The sequence below is a fragment of the Myotis brandtii genome, unplaced genomic scaffold, assembly GCF_000412655.1.
Source record: "Myotis brandtii unplaced genomic scaffold, ASM41265v1 scaffold191, whole genome shotgun sequence".
NCBI classification, from domain to species: Eukaryota; Metazoa; Chordata; class Mammalia; order Chiroptera; family Vespertilionidae; genus Myotis; species Myotis brandtii.
Window position 1 is genome coordinate 1,494,702 of NW_005357115.1, and position 21,188 is coordinate 1,515,889.

The window sequence follows — 21,188 nt, forward strand, 5'->3', positions numbered from 1 at the left end:
ATTACATGCTTGAAGAGCCTGATTAGATGTATATTAGGCAAAGTAAAAAACAGAAGTCTTCCAAAGTATCCCTCAAATCGTAAGTATGAGGTTGTGAGGGCAAGCCCTAACATTTCTGGCCTTGGTCTTTTCCTATTGCAAATGTAACAAGGTACTGAAGTCGCCCAACCATGAACCACTGGACCCAATATCAACCCACCTCACTGCCCCGTTACAAGGAAAAAAGTAACGGAGAACAGACTGTATGTCGGGGTCGTAATTTCTGCAATGAAGAGGACACAAAATCGAAGACCTCCAAAGGGAGAATAGGAAATTTTTATGCCTCCAAAATTTCAGAAGAAAATCACTGGACTGAAATCCTCTTCTGAGTTCAATTCCCACCATGAAAAATCCCAGATTTTTAGTACATTAAAAGAAATCCAAGTTAAAAATAATAAAGCCCAAATGAGACTAATACCAATTTTCAGAACTATATTAAATTTTTTGAAAATTCTAAATTTTGCTTTCTCACCTGCCTCTTAACTATATTTTTCCCCAATCTTGTGAAAGAGTTACATGAGATCAAAGTTGACCTAGTCAGAGTGAACTCTAGGACTTTAGTTTGATGGTCAGATAACAGTTCTCTTTCCAGGGGTAGCCCTGAGAGTTTAGTAGTCAACGCACAACCTCAAAGGGAACCAGCTTTAGAATAAAGTTGATCTGCAGAAAACACTGAAGAGAAACAGGAAGGAGGAGGAAAGCATATGATGATGTAATTGCGCTACCTCAGCTGCCTCTAGATATACCTATATCTCTCTATATAAAAGCCTAAGCGACCAAACAACCGAACGACAGGGACCCCATGCACGAGTTTGTGCACTGGGCCTCTAGTATAATCAATAAATTCCCTGCATTCTTTAAGCCACCCTGAGTTGTGGTTTCTGTTACAACTGTAAGCATCACAATTTCTAAGGTGATCTGTGCACATATCCCTGCCCTAATGACACTGCAAATGTGCCTGCATGTCTATGTCCTCACTAGAACATTAGGTCCTCTAGGACAGGATTATGCATGCCTTAATCATCTTTGTATCTCTAGCACCTAATATGTGATTAATAAAACTGTTGCCTGAGTGAATCTACCATACCTCATTATTCTTCTCCATGATGATATGTCTGCATCTAGTTTAATTTCATCCAGTTATGCAATTAGTTGCTTATGTACTACTCTTGAGCTTTCTACTGAACCCTCTGAGTGGCTTTAAGCCTTCAACTACTTCTTTCCCATTAAATGTTGTTGATCCAAAGTACATTATCTTTTTCCTATTAAGTCATTTCCATGTGATTACAAGAATGGCAAAATTAAATTCAACATATTTATGGATGGAAAGAATCCAAAGAAATAATATAGAACTCAGTTTTTAAAGGTAACTGGTAAAAACAGATTTGGGAAAGAATAAAGAAAGCAGAGTTTAATACATTAATAATACAAAGGAGCCTAATGGTGGATTTAAAGAACTTTCTTCAAAGCTCAAGTGAAGGGATTTCAAAGAATAGATTAACAAGCTCCCTCCCCAATTCTAGAATACTTCATAGGATACTGTAGAACAGAATGATTAGACTACATAATTTAAAAATTATTCCCAATTCTGAGATTGTTTTTAGACATTAAAGTGAAGAATACATCTTCCAGAAGATGGCAAAAAACCCAAAAAATCCTAACTGAGAAAAACAGGCAAGCCTACCTATAGAGCAGATAATGAATAAACCAAGTAAACAGAGAGAAAAATACAAACTAATACATGCAAAATTCTTAAACATGATATTATTAAGCATTCAATAAATGTTAACTGTGTGTAGTAGAGCGAATAATGACCCCAAAGGTATTTAGTTCCCAATCCCTGATACCTGTGAATGCTACTTTATGGCTAAAGGAGTTTTGCAGATGTGATTAAATTAAGGATCTTGGGATGGGGGATTATCCTGACTTGTGTATTTATATTCATAAAGCTAAATCACTAAACAGACACAAAGGGTTGGGCATGAGGAAGAAACTGCAGATATATTCAAAAGTCCTTTGTTATTTGTTTATTTTTGAGCATTATTATCTTTAAATGTGTAAATTCTAATTTATCCAGTATAGTCAGCCTCAAGCCCATAATATGGCTCTAATATATGTATTTTTATTTTATTTATTTTTATGTTTTGGATCAAATATATTAAAGTGTAGCTAAGCAACCCATGATTAACCATGCAAAGTAATGATCATAAATGATGAAACACCAACTTTCTTTGTGATGGCAATAAACACAGAAGAGCACTGAGTAAACAACTGGTGGTAAGGGAGCTACTGAAGTGCTCCAGGGAGACAGGAAGAGGAGCCAGATACATCCTTACCCTGGTGTCTTGCCACTCTAAGATGAAAATAAAGGGGAGAGAGCTCCTCTCCTGCCTCTCAGGACACAAAAAAACCAACGTGAAAAGAAGATTTGCAAAGAAGGAAAGAAGATTTATAAAATATAGTTTTGGAGATCCATGAAAAAATTGTAAAATGAGGTCTTACTGGTGTCTCTTCACACTTTAAAAATTTTGCCCTACAATTTAATAAATGCTGCTCTGATGGAAATAAAATATAATACCCTATTTTCTCACTATGAATTTCCTGCTGGTCAATCTCAGTACATTTAAACGAAGCAGCCTTTCAGTAGGGTTAGAGGCAAGGCAGTCTAGTCCTCAGGGACTCTACTTCAGGACTAGACTGCACTAAGCGAAGCCAGGGTCCTCCTTCCTCAGGAGCTGAGCAGTTAAGATAGATGTAGGTCTTTTCATTGTGTTTGAAAAGGAATGAGTTTCTCTGAGAAGTTGCTACTTAATTAATCAGTTATCTGTTTTTATATTCTACTTTAATAACTAATACTGCAAATGGGTAATAATAAGCAATTTAATTATCAAATTTTTTTTTTAGGATAAAAAAACTAAAGAACAATGGGCTAAGATCAGAGGAATCAGATCCAAAAAAAGATGTGAGACTTTGGACAAATTATAAATACTGTGCCTACTTTTCTGCAATATGACATGTGAGTGTTAGGCCTAAGAGAATGTTCACAATAGCTCCCAGCCACCAGTATTTTCTATGACAAAAGTTTTGAAAACTGTAAAACATTTGACAACCATCTAGATAGATGACCTAAAAAGTTCCTTAGGACTCTACAATTCCGACTTTAAAACGTAAGAAAAAAAAAAAGATTGAAGAGATTCATAATGTAGAGAATTATAATACCTCGTAAGAACCTGAAAGTGAAGCCTGAGAGGATACATATTTGAGTTCTCTTCTATGAGCAAGTTCTCTCCATCTTTAGTTTTCCCTTAAAGTAAGTCTGAAGAGCTGGCAGGGTGCTAGGCCAAACAGCTTGAAGACCACAAGAACAAACCTGTAATCTGATAAAGTCAGGTTCACTGACCCAATGCAATGAGAAAAACCACACACCAGAGAAACCTTGGGCCATCTCACACAACAGAAGATGAGTTATACTAGTAAGATTCTGGGAAGAGTGGGGTTTAGGTGACAGTTAAACGAAGCAGCCTTTTAGTAGGGTTTGGGCAAAGCAGAGTCTAGTCCTGGTCCTAAAGGAGTCTACTTCAGGACTAGACTGCCAAAAGTGAAGCCAGGGTCCTCTTCCCTCAGGATCTGAGAAGTTAAGATAGATGTAGGTGCCATGTCCAGAAACCCCTTATCTGGAGCTGTGCATCTCGGCTGTAAATCAAGAGTGCCTCTCTATGTCAGAATGACAGATTCCCCAAGGAAGAGGGGGAAGTTTGATTCTTGCTGATATGATTACACACAGCCAAGTTTCTGGTAGTCTATGATTTTTTAGAACAAAGTTTCTCAGAGAGTAAGCAAGCCACAGTCACTCAAAGGCAGGATTTGTTCGGACACTTGCCAGCTGCACCATTCTTGGGAGAAATACTGTTTGTGAGACTTTATCTGTCTGTTACTCCAGACTGATAAATGGTGAGGCAGCTTTTCACTCTCTCCATTAGTTACTTGAGATTACTGTCTCCACTGTACTCCAGAGTGAAGAACAGCTTGCTAATTAAACTGATTACATTATACTCTTCATAAAGAAGTTTATTTGCTGGTTTATCTTTTGGTTTGTTTATTATGCATCAATTTTGCCACAAAAGATGTCCAATTTGAGCAAATATACTGGTTTTGAAGAAACACTTATATCTTACCCCAAGAAATTCATTTAGTACTCATTAAATGGGAATAAAACTCACTTAGCTTGTTAAGTGGTGGCTCTACCTCTAAAGATTTTTCATATGCTAGTTCTAGGAAACTGTGTCTGTGTGTGTGTGTGTGTGTATGGGTATAATTAAACAAACATCCAGCTAAACCTAATAATACAGTTCCCACACCACTACCAACTTCCGAGAGTGGTGAAAGAGTAGGCTATATTGCCAGGGTTCAAATCTCAGCTTGCCACTAATTAGGGCAAGAAACTGAAACTTTCAGTGCTTTGTTTCCTTATTTTTTAAAAAGAGAATAATATAAGGATTAAATGAGCCAACAAATGTAAAGCACTTAGAACAGGGCCTGGCACAAAATAAGTTTGAATAAATGTTAGCTATTTATTAGCAAAACTGTCATGGTTTAAACCAACCCATCTCTAAGATATCTTCTTAGTCTCACATCTTCATTAATTTGATTTATCCCATAAATATTTACTGAGTATCTACTAGGACACTTCCTGAGAAAGAAGGCACTAAACTGATTTGAAGGATGATGTATGTACAAACTACTTCTGATTAGAAACTATTCCCATCAAGTAACTATTTATTAGTAACTAAAAATGAAGGCCCTGATTCAAATGCCAAATTTTTAATTTTTAATCCCAGATTTCACCAATTTCAATTATCCCATTAAATTTCTTATAATAAACTGAAGAGTAGGGGACTCAGAGAAAAGAAAAAACTATCTTGCGATGTTAGAATATAATTAAACTATATCAAATCTGTAAATAGGTATAACTGAAAAACCATTTTTTTATTCATTATATTTCAGTGTGGTTTGATCATAGTCAACTCATCCTTCAAATTTCATCTTAATGGCACTTCTAAAAAGTCTACTGATAATCTAAATCAGGGCTGAGCAAAGTACAGCAGCAGGTGGCTTGCTTTGCTAAGAATGGTTTTTCCATTTTAACAGGGAGAGAGGTAGGAGAGAGGAGAACTGTATACAGAGACCATAGGTGGTCCACAAAACCTAAAATATTTTATGATCTGGCCTTTTTACAAAAGAAGTTCCCCCCTTCAAAAATATTTTGAGTGGATTTCTGTTATACTGAAGCTAAAACCTATTTTACCAATAAATTCATATTATCAGTTTGTAGTGGAAGAAGCCATCAGAAAGGTAGCATCATTGCTCTCGAACTCAATTTTGACACTAACACAATTGCTTGCTTATAACAGAAAAGAAAAGGAGAAATGGGGTTTTTAAGAGTGGATAAACAATAGTGTATAGTTAACTCAGAAAGCTATGGGCTTTGCGGGAAATGGGAGGAATTCAGGGGTAGAATACAGTTGAAACTGACAAAAAACATGGAGTAGTCCTAGAGGCTTTACAATAAAGTTGGAAAGTAACTAAGACAAAATGTGAGAGCTAGGTCTATTGAGAAAAGTGAGACTCAGGAAGTGAAGTTACTTGCCCAAGTTCACAGAGCAAGAGAGTGGGACACAAAGAACTGGACTACAACCACCCAAATCTCAGTTCACCTCTTTCCACTGCACCACGGCCCTCACCGCAGGACACTGTTAACCGGGGGACACACCACTGGCAATGTGAGACAAGTTTGCTCAACTGAGTTCAGAAGGAACAAAGTCTCTTCAGGAGTTTTCCCCTTCCCCCAATAATTAATTATTTTTTAGGAACAGGTTGAGCAAGATGTCTTCAGGTCTCAAAGAGGTGTAGGAAAGAGTAGATACCACTTCCATTTCCCAGAAAATACTGGGAACAATAAGAGAATGCTAACGAAACATCATTAAAATAAGCCTTAAATATAGCTAGTTGCGTACAGTAATAAGAAACATCAAATTTCAATTAATTTACCTGGTTCCAACTTTATTACTTTAATTGCTGCTAATTCACCAGTGTTAACATTCCGGGCCTAAAAAAAAGAAGAAAAGATAATTGTGAAAAAAGCTTTCATTAAAAATTTTATAAAATGTCATAAGCTGTTTATTTTCAATTACACGGAAATGTTTTTTTAAGCAATAACTGCAAAAATGATTTACATTTACAAAATAAACACTATGTTCTTTACAATGAATTTCATTATTAATTTAAGCATAAATTTTACAATAATGATCATAATAGCTAATATACACATAAGCCTTATTATGTGCCAGGCACTATTCTAAGTGTTTTTATATAAATTCATTTAACCCTCACAACAATCTTATGAAATAGGTACTCCTATTATTCCCGTGTTGCATATGTGAAAACGGAAGCACAGAGAAGTTAAAGAACTGGCCAAGGCCATTATAGCTGGTAAGCAACAGTGCTGGGATTCCGACCGAGGCAGTCTGACTCCAGAGTCTGAGCTTTAAAGCACTACACTCTATTGCATTCATTCAGCCTGGTTAAAATTTTGAATTTATTAACTATTTTTAAACTTGTTAATTTAAAAACCTTGGAATATGAAAAGCTAACATAATTATATAACCATGAAAACAGCCCCTGTGTATCTGTTTATACACACCTGATGGCCCAATCAAATCACTGCAGTTCAATACAAACCAAATATATTTTTATAAGCCACATATTAAAAATCACTTTAAAAATTACAGGCAGAAACTGTCTTTTCAATTTGTATTAAATGGCAGTAATTACTTGTCAATTTAAAATGTTCTTTAATTGCATAAGAACTTTTAAACTATTATAACATATAATATTTGAACTATATACTAAAACTTAATAAATTAATTTTTATATCAACCAATGAAGACCAATACATGTGATTCCCTGATCACAGAAAGATCCATTCATGTGACCAGAATTACTCTTAGTTGCAGCACTCATATTAATGAATTGGTGAAGATCAGTGAATCACTCACAAGGGATGATAATAGCACCAACAGTGGAATGCTAAGAATACTGAGGCATTAAAAATATCAGCCAAGGATATAGAAAGGTAGCTGGATATGTGACACAGCCATTGCTGAAATGTGAAATTTAACCTTTTAACTCAAAAATAAAAACAAAGGTACTAAAAGATCTCCTTACACAAATTAAGAATGAAGTTGAAATAAAATTTGCAGGAAAAATTAATTCCTTAAATCCCCATAATTAATAAACACTTATGATGCCAACTTATGACAGGCAGTGCACAGCAGATATCAACTGTTATTTCAAAGTAAATTTAATTTCCACTAAATGAGATAGGCATTTCAAATAGATAGTGCTAGATAAGTATTTATTGCCTTCCTTAGATTGAGAAGATACACACACACACACACACACCCTAATAAAAAAGAAAATCAGAATATCATTATGGAAACATTTTGTAAAGGGGGCAGAGTGTAACTGTAAAATATTCAGGTATATCACATCAATGTTAGTCATAAATCTTCTCAAATACTATCAAAACTACTTGCCTTTTCTTATACTTCGTTATCTTTTCTCTGTTAGGCTCCTCCCTGATATTAATACGCCGTCCTTCAATCCACATCTTTTTTAGCACTTATCCAAATAAAATAAGACAAGACACTACTCTCTCAAATTCTTAATTCTCCACTTAAAAATCCTGTCATGATTTTGTTTTGTTTATGAAAGAAAATTCAGAATGAGAGTTATTTCATTATGAAATAGCTGAGAAAATGTGAACCAATAGAAAGCTAGGATTATTTTTTATAGATGAAATTTTGTTCCCAACTGACCACAAGAGGGCACACTCTCTATTGACAACACAAGTTACACAAAGTGTGTTTGTCCAAAATGGCTGCTGTACACACTACATTCTTCTAAAATCAGATTTATTAATAGTTAACACCAGCACATATTTAACAACAACAACAACAAAACTATGACAGTTTATTAAAGCCAATATTTACTATTGGCCTGACTTTTGAATTTTTTAAAATTTAAATCAGTCCAGAATTTTCTAAAGGATAAAAATTATGGTTCTCTAGTCAATCAGAAAACAAGACAGCTAAAATCTTTGCCTTCTGAAATGTTTTCCAATATGTAACTTATTTGACAGAAATAAGATCATTCACAAAAAGAAGGGAAGAATAATTCAAATGCTCAGAAAACAAATTTGGGCTTTTTATCAAAATCCATATGCTTATTAATAAAAGGTCTTTAAAGCATATGAGTCATCAAGAATCTTGCTCTACTGGCTAAAATAAATCATAGTTAGCTGTCTCTAAATTTACTATGGTCAAGGTGACACACTGAGGTAAATTTCAAAATATTATCTCTAATACCCTGTAACTACTATTCTTTTTTTAATCACCTAGAGCAGTGGTTCTCAACCTTCCTAATGCTGCGACCCTTTAATACAGTTCCTTATGTTGTGGTGACCCCCAACCATAAAATTATTTTCGTTGCTACCTCATAACTGTAATTTTGCTACTGTTATGAATCGTAATGTAAATATCTGATATGCAGGATGTATTTTCATTGTTACAAATTGAACATAATTAAAGCATAGTGATTAATCACAAAAACAATATGTAATTATATATGTGTTTTCTGATGGTCTTAGGCGACTCCTGTGAAAGGGTTGTTCGACCTCCAAAGGGGTTGCGACCCACAGGTTGAGAACCGCTGACCTAGAGCAATTTATTAGAAAAAAAGAACATGAGCAAGATAAATATTATAAAATATCACCATGTGTAGATTTCGAATTTTCTAATTCAGTATCAATAACAAAAGTTTTCAGACTTGTTCAGGGCAGAAAGCTGAAGATAAGTACTCTTAAGGATCTAGCCCCCTTCTGCCATCATCACTGACTTGCCAACCAATCTTCACATGCTCTCCAAGTGATGTTCTTGAGTTTAAAACGCTTTAGGAACACACACCAATGCTTTAAAGACAAAAATTCAAATTCCTTGTCAGAGAATTTAAATTTTTCACTAAATATAACACTTTTATAAAACCTTTATTTAGACACTTAGAGGCCCGGTGCACAAAAATTCATGCAGGTGGGGGGCGGGTCCCTCATCCTGGTCTGCATCCTCTCACAGTCTGGGACCCCTTGGGGGATTGTCCACCTGCTGGCTTAGGCCCACTCTCTGGGGGATCGGGCCTAAGCTGGCAGTCAGACATCCCTCTGGCAGCCCAGGAGCCTTCAGGGATGTCTGACTGATGGCTTAGGCCCGCTTCCCATGAGGAGCAGGCCTAAGCCACAGTCGAATATCCTTAGTGCTGGGAGAGGCTCCTGCCACTGCTGCTGTGCTTGCAACTGTCAGCCCGGCTTGTGGCTGAGCGGAGCTCCTCCTGTAAGAGCGCACTAACCACCAGGGGCAGCTCCAGCGTTGAGCACCTGCCCCCTGGTGGTCAGTGCACGTCATAGCGACTGGTCGTTCTGCCTTCCAGTCGATTTGCGTATTACCCTTTTATTATATAGAATAATTCACATATCATAAAGTTCACTCTTTTAATATGTACAATCTAGTGGTTTTTAGTATATTCACGGTTATGTAACTATCAGTACTATCTAATACTTAGAATGTTTTTATTGCCCCAGAAATCTGTATTTAAAGCTATCAAGGCACTTTAGTCAGATTCTGGGACTGTGTCTAAGGCACAGTGCCCTTTGAATTTTATGAAGTATAAATACCAACTTCTAAGTCTGAAAGAGATGGTTTTATGAAGGAGATACCATTCAAGCAGAGGCTTGAAAGATGGGCTGGATTAGAACAAACACATAAGAGGGATGGGAAAGAGGGCATAGAAAGAAAAGCATGAGGAAGGCACAGGGACAGAAAACAGGCTATTTTAAGTATATTGGGCAGGCCAAACTTCAGGGTGTCTCCCATATAAATACTACCTTTCAAGGAAAATGGCTAACCCACAGCCGCTGCTGAAGAAATAGTTTTGTTTGCTTTTCCACCGTTACGTGGACTAGGTATACTAGTAAGCCTACCACCAGGGCAATCAATTCATAGGAAGACATTCCCAGTTTATGCCTATTAATAGTGGCCACTTTCACTCTCAAATTTACAATTAAAATTGTATTTAATATGATAAATTATAAGGCCACTCTACCAAGAAACTCTGAGCTGACATGAAAAAAGGAAATAGACCTATCAAATCTCAAAAATAGGGATCAGCAGAACATGACTGTTTCTATCAATGTGGTTTTATTGGAATACAGCTATGTTCATTTAAGTATTAGGTCCATGGCTGCTTTTACAATACAATGGTAGAACTGAATAGCTGAGATAGAGAGCAAATGGCACACAAAATCAAAGTATTTACTTCCTAGCCCTTTACCGGAAAAGCAGAACCCTGCTGTAAAACAGCACAGTCCAGTAAAACTTTCTGTGTTGATGAAAATGTTCTATATCTGTACTGTCCAATACAGTAGCCCCATGCCACATGCAGCTACTGATAAACTGAAATGTGGCTAGTACAACTAAAGAACTAACTTCTATTTAATTATTTATGTATGAAATAAAGTATATAAACTTGGGAATTTTAAATTTTTTTAATTGAGACATAACCCTGGGTTAGTTTTAGGTGTATGACATAATGATTTGATATATGTATATATGACAAAATGATTATAAGTTTAGTTAAGATCCATCACATCATACATAGTTACAACTTTGTTTTCTTATAATGAGAATTTTTAAGATCTACTCTTGGTATCTTTCAAATATACACTACAGTGTTGTTCACTATAGTCACCATGTTGTATGTTATACCTCCGGGAATTAGTTTATAACTAGAAAAAAAATCAACTTTTGAAAATATAGTTCTAGTTGTTAGAACACTTATAGAGATTTATGTAACCATTACCACCATTGTCTGGAAACAGAAACTCCCTTGACAGTTCTATCTTTCCTACCTCAACTCCTGGCAATCACTATTTTGAACTTTGCCAGCACAGTTTTGTCTTTTCAAGAATTTCATATAAATTAAATCATTCACTATGTTATTTTTGAGACTGTCTTCTTTCGCCAAGTCGCTATATGTATTACTAGTTTGTTCCTTTTTTCTTGTTGAGTAGTATCCCATTGTATGAATATACCATAGTTTATCCATTACGAGTGGAAGGACATATTGGCTATTTTCACTTTTTGGCAAATATGAATCGAGCTGCTATATATATAGTTGTGTACAAGTTACAAAAATACCCAGGAGACGATGGGTATATGTTTAACTTTATAAGAATCTGTCAAACTCTTTCCAGAGTTGCTGTACCGTTGTTCATGTCCAGCAGCAATGTATGAGAGTTGCAGTTCTTCCACATCCTTGCCAGTAGCTGGTATTGTACTTTTTATTGTCACCATTCTAACAGGTGTTTAATGGTATCTCATCATGGTTTTTGTTTGCATTTCCCTAACGACCAATGATTAATAATGTGCTTATTTGCCACCCTTTGGTGAAGTGTCTTCATGTGTTTTGTCCATGTTTTAACTAAAATGTTTATTTTTATATTGTTGAGTTTTGTGAATATATACAAGTTCTTTGCCAAGTATATGACATGCAAACATTTGCTCCCAGTCTATAGCTTGTCTTTGCATTCCCTTAACTGTGTCTTTTGCAGAGTATCATGGACTGAACTGTGCATCCCTCAAATTTATATGTTGAAATCCTAAGCCCCAGCACCTTAGAATGTGATTGTATTTTGAGATAGGGCCTTTAAAGGGTCATTAAGGTGAAATGAAGCTACATGGGTGAATCCTAATTCAACAGGACTAGTGTTCTTCTTAGAAGAGGAAGGGACAGCAGAGATGTGCACATACAGAGGAAAGTCCACGTGAGAACAAGCAAGAAGGAAGTCACCTGCAAGCCAAGGAGAGAAGCCTCAGGAGAAAGCAACACCTGAACCTTAGACTGCCAGTCTGCAGAGCTGTGAGAGAGTACAATTTCTACTATTTAAGCTAGGCCAACTGTGGCATTTGTTATGGCAGCCCTAGCAAACTAATGCACAGAGCAAAGTTTTTACTTTTGATGAAGCCTAATTTATTACTGTTTTCTTTTACATATTGTGCTTTTGGTGTCCAACATCTTTTTGCTTAACCCAAAGTCATAAAGATACTCTCCTATGTTTTCTTCTAAAAGAGCAAGTTTTACATTTAGATTTATGATATGTTTTAAGTTAATTTTTAAGGTATAAAGTTTAGTCAAGGTTCTTTTTTTTTGCATTTATCTATCCAAATGTTCCAAAGTACAGGCTGTCCCAAAAAAAGTATACATACTTTAACAGCTGATAGCTCAATTTTGAAAATGAAATACAGTTTAATAAGCACTGCCTTTATAATTATTCAAAGTGTGTATATACATTTTTGGGGACATCCTATATTTGTTGAAAAGACTATCCTTCCTCCAATGAATTACCTTTCACCTTTGACAAAATGAACTGGCTATATTTGTGTGGGTCTATTTCTGGATTCTGTATTGCCCCATAGATATTATGTCAATCCCTTGCCAATACCACACACACCCTTGATTACTACAGCTTTAGAGTTTTAAAAACAGATATTGTGATTCCTCCAATATTTTCTTTTCTGAAACTGCTTTACTCTAGTCTTTTGCCTTTCCATATAAATTTGATAATTAGCATGTCTATATTTACAAAAAACTTGCTGGGATTCTGATTGGAATTGCATTAAATGTGTAGGTCCAATTTGGGGAGAACTGACATCTTTGCTTGTAGAGTCTTTAAGCAAAGTACGTAGTACATGAACACTACTTTCTATTCAGATTTTCTTTGATGTCTTTCATTGGTGTTTCACAATTATCAGCATACAGATCCTATACATTATTTTATTTCTGACGTAATAGTTATGTGTGGCTAGTGAACAACTGTATTAGACATAAAGGTTCAAAAAGTCTAAACTTGGAAATTCTGGGAAATAGTGCCACCATACAATGTAACCCAATGTAACTCCATGAGAAAATGATGCCATAAAATTGTGCCAGTGCCTCAGCGAGCAGGACCTTGGGCAAAGTGAAGTTTTGAAGAAACAGGAAAGATACAATTGAGAAGGCAGTCAGTAAGAGCAGAGAACACAACAAATGCAGAGAGAAAATAGAGACCTGAGGAAGGAACAGATTTCCAAAACTGCCTTGAGGTCCTGACACCTTTCCAGGTCCACAGGCTATTGTATCTTCTACAATAGCCTCTCTTTTCTTGAATTAACTTGAATGGCTCTTTGTTTCTTAAAACTGATGATTAAAGATCTAAATTTCTAGGATTATATCATGCTAATTTCAAAAAGAAAAACAGACTGAGACTATCCTAACTTTAAAAAAATGTACTTAGCTAATGATTGGATATAGATGTGGAAAATAATCTGTGAGTGAGAAAAGATATCAGTAACATATTTCAAAGTCTGATTTTAAGTTGTTTGAAATTCAATATGGGTTTGTTCTATATCAATAACACCATTAAACAGAAATTGGTAGACTACAAATGCCAATTTAATTAATATGAATAAAACTTAACAGTGGCATTGAGTTTGGGGAAGGACAAGGAACCAGGTAGGTAACCAAATGCCAACTTCCCATCAAGAAGTAATGGCAGCTGAGTCTCAAACTCCAGTGTGAGAGATGCAAATTAAAACCACAATGAGATATCACTTCACACCTGCCAGAAAGGCTACCATCAATAAATCAACAAACAACAAGTGCTGGTGAGGATTTGGAGAAAAGGGAACCCAGTGCACTGTTGGTGGGAATGCAGACTGGTGTAGCCACTGTGGGAAAACAGTATGAAGTTTCCTCAAAAAAATTAAAAATGGAACTGCCTTGGACCCACTTCTGGCAATATATCCTATGAATCCGAAACACCAGTGTGAAAGAATATATATACTCCTTTGTTCATGGCAGCGTTATTTACAATAGTCAAGAACTGGAAACAGTAGATGAATGGATAAAAAAACTGTGGTACACTTACACAGCGGAATACTATGCGGTCATAAAAAAGGAGGAAATCTTACCTTTTGCGACAGTATGGATGGATATGGAGAGTATTATGCTATGTGAAATGATCCAGTCAGAGAAAGACATACGATCTCACTTATACGTGAACTCTAATGAACAAAATAACCCAAAAAGAAAAAAAAGAAACAGAGGTAATAGATACATGGAGCAGAGTGCCAGCTATTGGGGGTGGGGGACTGGATTAAAGAAAGTGAAGGGATTAGTCAAAGAACACATATGCATAACCCACAGACATAGACAACAATGTGGTGACAGCCAGAGGGAAGGGGGGGCTGGGTAGAGGCAAGCAAAGGAGAGGGGGTATGGAGACATCTTGTAAGAGTGTCAAACAATAAAAATAAAGAAAAGAGCCCTAGCAGGTTTGGCTCAATGGACAGAGCATCGGTCTGTGAACCAAAGGGTCCCGGGTTCAATTCCGGTCAAGGGCACATACCTTGGTTGCAGGCTCCTCCCTGGCCTGGGCCCTGGTTGGGGCCTGTGCAGGAGGCAACCAATTGATGTGTTTCTCTCACATCAATGTTTCTTTCTGTCTTTCCCTCTCTATTCCACTCTCCCTAAAAAAATCAATGGGAAAATATCCTCAGATAAGGATTAACAACAAAAATAAGAAAGAAAGAAGGAAAGAAAGGAAGGAAGGAAGGAAGGAAGGAAGGAAGGAAGGAAGGAAGGAAGGAAGAAAGAAGAGAAGGAAGGAAGGAAGGAAGGAAGGAAGGAAGGAAGAAAGAAGAGAAGCCCCCTGAGGTTTTGCATTTGAAAATGTTAGACTAGAAATGAAAGTTCCTTCCATTACAAATACTTAGATATGGCAGACAAGATACAACAAATATTCTTTTAAATGCACTGCTGAACTCAACAAGAAATCCACAGGAGGTAAAAACAGAAAAATAGTAATTAGCTCAAAAAAAAATATGTTGAATGGCTTTATTGAACAAAATAAGAGTAAGCAAGAGCTAAAGCCATGACCTTAACTTAAACTTGGAATCTACACACTTGAATTTTGATTTTTATCAGATGTGGTGAAAGCTGTAATTGAGACTATTGCATAAAACCAGGAATGCCCTTGAAAGGCCACACCTTTCAAGTGAAGGGTGTGTGTGTGTGTGTGTGTGTGTGTGTGTGTGTTTTCCACTGACAAAGACAGCAAATAAAAAACCAACTCTTTGAACCAGGCCTTCACTGGAATGTAGTCCCCTGAAAACTCGTAATTACAAGCCTATTCTCAGTTGAGTATAAATTTACACTCTTGCAAGGAGGACCAGGAGCCTCAAGCCAAGAAAGGAACTTAAGCCGTTTCTGGGCATCTATCAGAAAGAGAAGCACATTCTCTGTCGTGAAACACACCTTTAGCTCATGCCCTAGGACAGTGGTCGGCAAGCCGCGGCTCGCGAGCCACTTGCGGCTCTTTGGCCCCTTGAGTGTGGCTCTGCCACAAAATACCACGTGCGGGCGCGCACGTACAGTGCGAAGTTGACTTAAAACTTTAAGTAAAGTTTATTAAGTTAATTTTAGGGAATGTTGTGGAGTGAAAGAAGATGTAGTGTCGAGGATTGAGAAAGGTATGTTGAGATGGTTTGGACATATAGAGAGGATGAACGAAAGGAGAGAGACGAAACAAGTCTACAAGACGAGTGTGGATGGGAGAGCTGGAAGGGGTCGACCTCAGCGAACGTACCTCAATCAGATTGAGGATGTTTTTAGCAAAGGCCAGCTTAGGAGTACCCTAATTAAGTTAATAACAATGTACCTACCTATATAGTTTAAGTTTAAAAAATTTGGCTCTCAAAAGAAATTTCAATCGTTGTACTGTTGATAGTTGGCTCTGTTGACTAATGTTTGCCGACCACTGGCCTAGGAGATTCCTAAGTACTAGTATTAGCCAAATATCAGATAAAAAATTTATCAAACCAAAAGGAATAAACCACCAGAACAGCAAAAGCTATGGACAACAAAATTAAACTTGAAGTTCACATTTAGGTATTAACAGATACATAATATAAATTTACAATTAAGTACACTTTAAAGTTTACAGAATTAAAAAGAGGCATTAAATACATGGGCCAGAAACAAAAACTACTTAGCAGATAAGAAAAAACGAACCTAGTAGACTTTCTAGATATAAAAAATATAACCTTTAACATTTAAAAATCTAACTGGAGCAGAGACAGAATTAGTAAACACAATGACAGATATGAAACAGCAAGGAGAGACAAAGAGAAGATAAAAAAGAGAGACTAAGAGACATCTTTAAATCACCAAATCTCACAAAATCATCTCATGAAAGAGAGATTAGCACACACCTAATTAAAGTTTCAGAATCAAAGAACAGAAATAGAAAAGAACCAGTATTTCAAGAGACAGTGACTGAAATGTTTCCGGAATGGAGAGAAGGCATAAGACCTCAGATTTGGGAGACACACCAAGTCCCAAGGAAGCTAAATAAAAAAGAAATCCACACCCAGACACATCATATAAAACTGCAAAACACCAAAGACACAGAGGTGATCTTTTTAAAAAGCTAGAACAAATACTGAACAAAATGCATGTAAATGGGAAGGTGTGCTTGACATTAATGTGTTCTAAGGACCTTGTACTGTTTGGGAAGTATTTAGAATTAGTGAGTAATTTGGAGTTTTAGGTTAAAAACATGCATTAAAATATAAGAGCAACATCTAGAATAATAAAATAGTACATAGCAGTGATTCTTAATTGGGGAGGATACTGCCCCATAAAGTAGCAGGGAGGTGTTTGGAAATGTGTGAGGGCATTCTGGTTTGTACCGGTAACAGGGGATGATGATAGGCAGGAACCAAGGATTTTAAACGTCCAGTTTTGCCTGCAAAGTGCCACATAATGATAATCCCAGCCAAAATGCCAATAGCTCCTACACTGAGAAATACTGTACAGACCTACCAAAAAAGGAATTTAAACCATTCAATATGGAAATTAAACAATTCAATCCAAAAGTCACTTGTAGATGCGCTTTAAATGACAGACTCTTGGGGTTTACATGTAACATATGCTGAATCAATAGGTCTGAGGTGAGACGTAGGAAGCTATGGTTTTAATAACCACCCAGGTGGCTGTGATGCAGCCTAATGAGGATGAAGTGGTAGATGAATGGGGTTTCAGAGACTCCCTGTAAAGGGACAAACTCTGGAGGAGGAGACGGCCAGTGCTGAGGAGAAATCTAGCAGCAGGGTGTAGGTGTTGGCAGAAGTTCACATGCATATACCACTATGTCTCCCCAAAGAAGAAACTGCAGATTAAAAAAGCATTTTTTCAAAGATTAATAACAGTATAACCAGAACAATGCTTTTTCTTTTATATATTAGAAATAAAAATACAATAGAATGGTTCAGAACACCATCAATAAAATAATTCAATCCACAAATTACAAGTGAACCCCCTATAAACAGATGGTGCAAAGGTCTGTCTTCAGAAGTCCTGGCCATCCTCTGACCTACGCCCCTTGAGTACTGCCCTTTATTCACCAGTTCCTAACACCCTGGAGTAGCAGAATAGTATTTCTGAAAGATGTTAAAGACATCCTGGGGTGTTGGGGAGCATTCCTTGGTTAGGTCCTGAAAATAATTCCTACTATATTCTCTTCCTAGAGAGTAACAATGCACAATAGCATATTAAAAGATTCCGTAGATTCTACAGTAAGAAAACCCATTTGCTTTTGTTTGAGTCCACATTTCCCACCATTATTCAATTAAGAAACTCCCAATTCTTCCCTCTTTATTAGGAAATTTAGGACTTAGAAAAATACATTCACTTAAGTAATCTCTGTTTATTCACTATTGTATCACTGGCACTGAGGACAGTGTCTGGAACACAACAGGCACTAAAAACAAAATGTTTGCTGAATGAGTAGTTTAAATCAGTTACATGCTAGTAAGTATTTAAAAACCAACCTGGGTGAATGAGGACAGAGCAAGCTTTGACTGGTAGGTCTTCAGCAATATAAACACTCCCCCTATGGAAGGTCAACTCGACATCTCAGAATAGGGAGCTGGGATGAGATGCTCACAATCTCACTAGCACTAAAAGGCTCCAGGACATCACGCATTAAATTAAATGCAAGATGTAGCTTATTTTGTGCAAATGCAGAATAATACCTCACTAGTCAGTATCTCTGAGGAATGCAGATTGAGTTTTTCAGATAATGGATAAATGTTAAGTGGAAAAAAATGAATATTTTTAATTCAAAGAAGAAATATTATATATTCATTAAGAGTATAGCACAAAATTTTGCATTTTCTGTTAACTCAGCATTGTCAATTATCTATAAACTGTCCTAAAGTCATGCTCTTAAAGGTTACTGAGGTATGCAAAGCTATTTGCCCTTTTACTAAATCATGGGTTCTTAACCTGGAGCCCAAGAATGGGTGGAATTTAGGGAGCCCAAGAATCCCAACACTGAATGCAAATTAATACATGTTTATGCAGATTTCTGGGCAGAAAGTCTTCAGCTTCCATCAGATATCGCAAAGGTGTCCATAACTCAAAGTTTAAGAACCACTTCTTACAGATAAACCTGGACTGTTCTTGTTTAATTTGAAGTGTTTTGCTTCCCCCCCTCTCTCGTCAGCCTGTCAGTGGTTACCTCACTGTCAGTGTGCTGCTTAAGGCACCCCACCTCTTAATTTGCTCTGAGTTGGAGAAACTGATAAGGGGGTTTGTTAGAAAATGTATTTTAATTAAATCACCTAGGAATATGGTGAAATAAAAATAAAACCACAAACTGAATATATTATTTCAAATAAACATTTATTTATGAAGATAACTGATGGTCCAGATTATTTTTATTATAAAACCACACAAACTATTCTACCCAATAAAATATTTATCTCACTAGAAGCCTTTGGTTTTTCCCCAATCTGTTTATTTCAGATAATTTCTGTCTTACAGAGAAATATGCCCTTTGATGATATCAGTCATGAAACCTAGCCATTTGAAAACCCCACTTTTGCTTGTATTAATCAGAATCTATCCATGAAAAAAATATTTATGTAGCAACAAACTTCCTATTTTATTTTAAAATCACTTATATTTAGATCTGAAGTGAGTGAACAAATTACTAAATCTGCCAGCATTTGAGGACTGGATTTATATCTTTTATTAAAATCAATGAAATGAAAAGGACATGCATATGCCTTTCTTATGACACAAAATTCCAGAGTTAAATATATTTATAAGACAAACAGACAAACTTTAGCTTCATCAAATTATGAATGTTATTTTTACAGCACTTCTAGCAATGCGATTAAAAACATTTTTATGTTACTACACTATATATACAATTTTTTTCTATTATTCCCCTTTTCACTACGAATTCATCAGTTATTACAAGAGAATGACCAATATGAATACCATCTTCCCCACATTTCTCCTTTGTTCCCAACACCTTTCAACAGCATCTCATTTGCTCCTGCTGCTGCTGGACTTTTTACTTCAATTGCATTATGGTAACCCCAGAGGATAAACTGAAGTTGGTCCGGCAGAAGGAGGGACAAACTCTAAGGGCAAAATTATAGCAGACCTGAAATGATGACCGCTTCAACTAAAATACTAACTCAATGAAAATGGACAGAAATGGTTAAAATTCTCCTTTATCCCAGGTTTTTTACTTTGGGGTTGTCCAGAGCCAAAATTAACCAGAACCACATTATATCTGCTTAAGGCAGTGGTTCTCAACCTTGGCTACACGTTAGAATCATCTGGGAATCTTTTTAAAATCCTGATTTCTGGGCCTCATCCTCTGGAAAATCTGTTTCTTTGTTACTAATGTGGTGGCCTCACCCTATAACAACGAAACAGAATTTCCGGAGGATGAGGCCCAGAAATCAGGATTTTAAAAAGATTCCCAGGTGATTCTAATGTACAGCCAAGGTTGAGAACCACTGGCTTAAGGTATTCTTTTCAGGAATAAAGCAGCTATGTTTTCTGCTACACTTTCAATCCAGAGGTGTCTAGAACAGTCCTCAAAGGAAGGGCCGTAATGGAGCAGGGCCATTGCTCTCCAATAAAGCTGGACCTGAGCTCACTCAGGTTGCTAAGTATCAAGACAACATATCCTCAAATAAGTTCTAAAAGAGTTTGGCCAGATGGGCAGGAAAAGAAATGTACTCTAGTAAGCTCACATTATGGAAAAAAAGACCAGTGCAGAGAATAAGACAGGAGAATGTGCTTATGAGGCCAAAGACAAGACTAAACAGACAGGGGTGGCAGCAGCTAGGAGCCCGGATCACTGACAAGAACTGCACTGACCTCACCAGTACTAATGAATATTATTTGCAGGCACCACGTTTTAGCGGGATAGTTGTGGTTTCTCATGATAATCTCACATAGGTCTTTAAAGGCTGAAGTAAGAAACCAGGCAATAAGTTTCTATCACCCTTGGTCAGTGTTATATCCTCTTCCCAAAGTCTCTCGAGTCTGGTCTGGAAAGGGGAACTTCCTGTGAGTCAGACAGAATTTGAATCCATTAAATGCTGCTGAAATGCTCATCTCTAATTATTCCCCCAGAAATGGGAAACTCACAATGTGGAGCAAGTATCTATGTATTCACACTTCCAGTCTCTTTAAAACTCTATTTTTTAATTATAAGATTGAACATCTCACAGAAAATAACAAGTAAAAGAGCACAAATTAAAAAGTAAAAGTTTCCCCCTTTTACTTTTTTTTATGTTTGTCCCTTAATCCAGGGGCAAACTAGAATCCCTTTAGAAACCCTTATTCCATTAAAATGAAACAGATAGGCAGACAAAATGATACAGGCATGCATGCAAATATAAACATATATAAAAGCAATAAAGCACTGTGGTTATGAATATATTCTGAGTCTGAACCCCAGCTCTGTCATTTATTATGGATACACATAATACATTTATTAGCTTGTATGACACTGGGCACATTCTTTAATCTCCATATGCCAATTTCCCCATCTCTAAAATGAAAATAATGAATAAGGTAAACTACCTCATTATAGTTGTGAGGATTAAATGAGTCACTACTTGCAAAGT

The 21,188-nt window shown here is 36.5% G+C and overlaps 1 protein-coding gene across 7 annotated transcripts in view; it reads right to left on the bottom strand.

Moving 5' to 3' along the window:
* Window positions 1-9,035, bottom strand: part of MAP4K3 (mitogen-activated protein kinase kinase kinase kinase 3) — a 67,299-nt gene extending 58,264 nt beyond the window's left edge. For 2 of the 7 annotated variants that reach the window (XM_005864743.2, XM_005864739.2), the window contains exons 1-2: window positions 8,872-9,028; window positions 6,088-6,145 (exon numbers count right to left, since the gene is read on the bottom strand). In XM_005864743.2, coding sequence (XP_005864805.2) covers window positions 6,088-6,145; window positions 8,872-8,874 — 61 coding nt within the window. In that variant the 5' untranslated portion in view covers window positions 8,875-9,028. Of the gene's footprint in view, window positions 1-6,087; window positions 6,146-8,871 lie in introns of all 7 variants that reach the window. The other 5 variants (XM_005864742.2, XM_005864740.2, XM_005864741.2 and 2 more) reach the window with 4 other exon arrangements.
* Window positions 9,036-21,188: the final 12,153 nt, after the last annotated feature.